Below are 6,000 nucleotides of genomic sequence, written 5' to 3' on the forward strand. Positions count from 1 at the left end.
TAATATAGGGTTTTCATTGTTTCTTGGGATTTCACCTAGCATTTCATTTTCCACCGTGAATACCGTGGAGAAGAAGGTGTTTAATATGTTAGCTTTTTCCTCGTCATCTACAACCATTCTTTCCTCACTATTTTTTAAGGGGCCTACATTTTCAGTTTTTATTCTTTTACTATTGATATAGTTGAAGAACAGTTTGGGATTAGTTTTACTCTCCTTAGCAATGTGCTTCTCTGTTTCCTTTTAGGCAGCTTTAATTAGTTTTTTTAGATAAAGTATTTTTCTCCCTATAGTTTTTTAGAGCTTCAATGGTGCCATCCTGCTTTAGTAGTGCAAATGCTTTCTTTTTACTGTTAATTGCCTGTCTTACTTCTTTGTTTAGCCACATTGGGTTTTTCCTATTTCTAGTCCTTTTATTCCCACAAGGTATAAACCGCTTACACTGCCTATTTAGGATGTTCTTAAACATTTCCCATTTATTATCTGTATTCTTATTTCTGAGGATATTGTCCCAGTCTACCAGATTAAGGGCATCTCTAAGCTGGTCAAACTTTGCCTTCCTAAAGTTCAGTGTTTTTGTGACTCCCTGACAAGTCCCCCTAGTGAAAGACAGGTGAAACTGTACAATATTGTGGTCGCTATTTCCTAGATGCCCGACCACCTGCAGATTTGTTATTCTGTCAGGTCTATTAGATAGTATTAGGTCTAAAAGTGCTGCTCCTCTGGTTGGATTCTGCACCAATTGTGAAAGATAATTTTTCTTGGTTATTAGCAGAAACCTGTTGCCTTTATGGGTTTCACAGGTTTCTGTTTCCCAGTTAATATCCGGGTAGTTAAAGTCCCCCATAACCAGGACCTCATTATGTGTTGCAGCTTCATCTATCTGCTTTAGAAGTAGACTTTCCATGGTTTCTGTTATATTTGGGGGTTTGTAACAGACTCCAATGAGAATTTTGTTACCTTTTTTCCCTCCATGAATTTCGACCCATATGGACTCGACATCCTCATTCCCTTCGCTAATATCCTCCCTTAAAGTGGACTTTAGACAAGACTTTACATAGAGACAAACCCCTCCTCCTCTCCGATTTTTACGATCCTTTCTAAACAGACTGTAACCCTGTAAGTTAACTGCCCAGTCATAGCTTTCATCTAACCATGTCTCGATTATTCCCACTATGTCAAAGTTACCTGTAGATATTTCTACTTCTAGTTCTTCCTTCTTGTTTGTCAGGCTTCTGGCGTTTGCGAGCATGCAGTTTAGAGGATTTTGTTTTGTTCCAATCTCCTCGCTGTGGATTGTTTTAGAAATGTTCTTACCTCCCTTCTGAGTATATTTTCCTGGGTCTTCTTTGTTCGAGTCTAATCGTTTTTAGAATTTGCCTGTCATACCTGTAGTTTGTCAGGGGGCATGTCTTTTCCCCCCTGACACAAACGCCTCCCAGCCATCACTCAGTACTCTGCGCGCCGGGCGCCGCCTCCTCTTCCTTCATTAGCGTCCCCGGCGCCTGCGCTGTAAGTTTTTTTTCGGGCATGCGCAGTTTGCGCTGCCCTTCAAACTTCCAGCATAGACGCCGGGGACGCTAATGAAGGAAGAGGAGGCGGCGCCTGGCTCCGGAGCAGAGACTGCTGAGCGGCAGGAGGAGCGCTGGTCCCCTGTGAGGGAGATGGCGCCTCTGCTGTGACTCCTCTGCAGAGTGGTCACTGGGCGCTGTCCTCCTCAGTCCTCTGCTATCCTCTGGGCTCTCCTCGTCCCCAGGGTGTTCCCGGCGCCTGCCTACGGTGTAAAGAGCACCATGTAAATGGACCTGTGGTCGATCATGCGCACTGCGGCGCTATTCACATGTGGCTCTTCAAATAACGCCTTTAAGAGGAGTGTTGAAGGGCAGGACAAAGTATAGCAAAATTCACTGATCGGGGATGGGGAGTGTTATAGTATGTGGGCTGGTGGGGTTTGTGTGGCAGGGCTGTTTTTTTTTTTTTTGTCCCAGTCCGGCCCTGTGTGTGTGTGTGCGTGAGATTATACAGTGAGGCTGTGCGTGTCATTATACAGTGGGACTGTGCCTGTCATTATACAGTGGGGCTGTGTGTGTGACTGTCACTATACAGTGGGACTGTGTGTGTGTGTCAATAAATATATATAGTGGTGTTCAAAAGTCCTGCATAGAATAAATTGATTGATTGATTTTTCAAGTTTTAAATGTTTTCTGTCGAATATTTTCGATGCTAATATGACATATTATATATGGTTTTGTTCAGAATACAATTTTGCATTCTTTCCCTGTAATATTTTTAGCTCTTGAAGCAGTTTTGCCTGAAATTATTGCAACAATATGGGAATTGAAAGCAGAACTAAACATTGTACAGCTTCAGATCCAAAATTAGCCAATCACAGATGAGGTTCTTGTGACCATCATAACCGGGATATGGCAACCAATCCCATTGCATTACATTGCATCACATCTGCTGCTTTGTTTGTTTGTTTTATCTGTTGGTCCATCTAGTGAATCATACTGTAGAGTTTTATGATGGGAGCCTTCAGATTTTTGTCAGCGGAGGATCGTGTGCGACTTGTGGTGCTACATGAAGAGGGTTATACTGGCCCCCAGATCGCAAGGAAGGTCGGCTGTAATCAGAGCACAATCGTAAGAATTTTGCAGAAACATAAGCAGCTTGGAATTACCCAGGACAGGCCCAGATCTGGTCGGCCCAGAAAGTCAACTAAAAGGGAGGATAGAGTACTGATAAGAACATCCCTTGCCAATCAAAAGCTCACCTCTCCTCAGCTTCTGCGAGAATGGCAAGAAAAGTGCAATATTGAGGTAGCAACATCAACTGTTAGGAAGAGATGTTTGGAAGCAGGATTGAGAGGGTGCAAGGCCCGAAAGAAGCCATTGATGACAGCCATACAAAGACAAAGGCGAAAACTGTGGGCATTGAAATAGTTAAAATGGAGGAAGGAGCAGTGGGAAAAAGTGCTATTTAGTGATGAAAGCACTTTTTGCATTTTAGGAAATGATGGCAAGTCTTATGTGAGAAGGTTCCCACATCAAGAGTACAAGCCAGAGTGTTTGAGCTTCTCTGTGAAACATCCTATGAAAGTAATGGTCTGGCGCTGTATGGCAGCCAATGGTGTTGGAAGGCTTCATATTGTGGAGGGTATGGTTAATGCAAAAAAATACATAGACATCCTTAATAAGAAAATGCTGCCTTCTGCTCAACACTCTGAATTAAATAAAAAATAATAAATCTTAAAAAGTAAAATTTAAGTCTGTGTGAACTTGCATTGGAAGTTAGTGAACTTAGAAACCTGTTCACCATTCTACACACTGTACTAGTGTAGGTATGGTTATGCTGTAAAAAAAAATTATCAAAAATGCACATACCATAACAATTTATACACTTGGGACATTCAAAAATGAGTATGGCATACAATGAGGGATTACAAAAACATATCTGTTCCACCAGTTTCACTGTAGAGATGCAGAAGTATGAAACATATAGTTTTCATCACGCCTATGCAGGACTTTTGAACACCATTGTGTATATATAGATAGATAGATAGATATATATTCGCATTCTTGCAGTCACAAGACCACCTGTTCCCGATGCCGTCACCAGAGAATCCTCACAGTGCGCACGATATGAAGATTCACACATAGTGACTGTAGACATGTAACTTAAGATCCGACAACCCTTTTAAGGATGGGCCGCGACTCAAGGCCACTGCTGTGTGCTTGCCCCCCAGCCTAAAATTTGCAAACCAGCCCCTGTCAGTGACCCGCAGCTCCGTCTCTCCCCCTCCATGTTCTGGACACCTCACTTGAGTATAAGCTGAGGGGGGTGATTTCAGCACAAAAAATGTGCTAAAAACCTCTACTTATACTCGAGTATATACATCATCTTAACATTTTTGCAGACAGTTTTAGGGGAAATGTTCAAAAATATAAAGTACAAGGATATTTTATTAAAAAAAATTATTGGTTTTATTCTTGACAGATGACTGTACCTGGAGATCAGAGGGACAGCTGACATCTTCAATTTTAAAATCAGATGATCTTGAGATCTCACAGGATACAATTGAAGTGAATGCCATTACTCCAGATATACTATCATCCCTTCACAGCAAAGATCTGTCATCTGATTCACTACCGACTACTAAGGAAAATCAAAGACCCATAAGAGGCATTAAAAAACAAACTGTTGCTAAAGCAAGGAAGTTTTTTTCATGTTCAGAATGTGGGAAATGTTTTAACCGGAAACAGCATCTTGATCGACACCAAAGAATCCACACAGGAGAAAAGCCTTTTTCCTGTTCAGAATGTGGGAAATGTTTTATCCAGAAAGTGAATCTTGATAGCCACCAGAGAAACCACACAGGGGAGAAGCCTTTTTCATGTTTAGAATGTGAGAAATGTTTTGTAGAGAAGTCACATCTTATCGCACATCAGAGACTCCACACAGGGGAGAAGCCTTTTTCATGTTTAGAATGTGAGAAATGTTTTGTAGAGAAATCACATCTTATCGGACATCAGAGGCTCCACACAGGGGAGAAACCTTTTTTCTGTTCAGAATGTGGAAAATGTTTTGTGACGAAATCAAATCTTGTTAGTCACCATAGAATCCACACAGGGGAAAAGCCTTTTTCATGTTCTCATTGTGGGAAATGTTTTAACCGGAAATCGATTCTTGATAAACACCATAGAACTCACACAGGGGAGAAGCCTTTTTCATGTTTAGAATGTGAGAAATGTTTTGGAGAGAAATCACATCTTATCCGACATCAGAGACTCCACACAGGGGAGAAACCTTTTTTCTGTTCAGAATGTGGAAAATGTTTTGTGACGAAATCAAATCTTGTTAGTCACCATAGAATCCACACAGGGGAAAAGCCTTTTTCATGTTCTCATTGTGGGAAATGTTTTAACTGGAAATCGAATCTTGATAAACACCAGAGAACCCACACAGGGCAGAAGTCTTTTCCTGTTCAGAATGTGGAAAACGTTTTGTGAAGAAATCACAACTTGTTAAACATCATAGAATCCACACAGAGGAGAAGCCCCTGCAGCATGGGAGGTGACTATAAATATTTTTATTTTAACCCCTTAACGTTCAATGATGGATAGAGTCCTCCCACATGACCGCGGATCGCCAATGGGTTGGCATGACAACTCTGGGTCAGCAGGAGACCCCTGTGGTTGTCATAGCCATATAGCTATGAGCATCGCCCAGCGGTCGACGCTCATGGCAAGTGAGCATATCTGCTGCAGCCCTGCTCTATGTTAGCAGAAGCAATCAGACAATTGCAGCTTCTAGTCTTCCATGGGGACTATTGAAGCAAGTAAATAGTAAAAAAAAGGTTTTTAAAAAATATGAAAGTTCAAATCACCCCCTCGCCCCATTCAAAAAAATTTTTTTTTTTAAAAACAAATATACACATATTTGGAATCACCGCATTCAGAATCGCCTGCTCTATCAATATATAAAAAGAATTTATCCAATCAGTAAATGGCGTAGAGAGAAAAAAAATTGAAACGTCAGAATTATGGTTTTTTGGTCGCTGCAACATTGCAATAAAATGCATTAACGGGCAATCAAAAGATCGTATCTACACCAAAATGGTATCAATAAAAATGTCAGACTGATGCGCAAAAAAATAAGCCCTCATCTAGCCCCAGGTCCCCCCCAAAAAAAAGAACCTAGAAATGTTTGGTGTCCGTAAACTCATAATGACTTGGAGAATCATAATGTCAGGTCAGTTTTAGCATTCAGTGAACATGGTAAAAAAAAAATCCTAAAAACTGTTGTGGAATTGCACTTTTCTTGCAATATCACCACATTTGGATTTTTTTCCCATTTTCCCGTACATGGTATGGTAAAATCAATGGTGCCTTTCAAAAGTACAACTTGTCCTGCAAATAATAAGCCCTCACATGGCCATATTGACGGAAAAATAAAAAAGCTATGGCTGTGTGAAGAAGGGGAGCAAAAAATGAAAACGCAAAA

General features: G+C 41.0%; 1 protein-coding gene across 1 annotated transcript in view; it reads left to right on the plus strand.

Moving 5' to 3' along the window:
• LOC138663447 (zinc finger protein 773-like) overlaps positions 1–5,408 on the plus strand; it is a 31,021-nt gene extending 25,613 nt beyond the window's left edge. The window contains exon 7 of the mRNA XM_069749655.1: positions 3,994–5,408. Coding sequence (XP_069605756.1) covers positions 3,994–5,006 — 1,013 coding nt within the window. The 3' untranslated portion in view covers positions 5,007–5,408. The remainder of the gene's footprint in view (positions 1–3,993) is intronic.
• Positions 5,409–6,000: the final 592 nt, after the last annotated feature.

The sequence above is a fragment of the Ranitomeya imitator genome, chromosome 2, assembly GCF_032444005.1.
Source record: "Ranitomeya imitator isolate aRanImi1 chromosome 2, aRanImi1.pri, whole genome shotgun sequence".
NCBI classification, from domain to species: domain Eukaryota; kingdom Metazoa; phylum Chordata; class Amphibia; order Anura; family Dendrobatidae; genus Ranitomeya; species Ranitomeya imitator.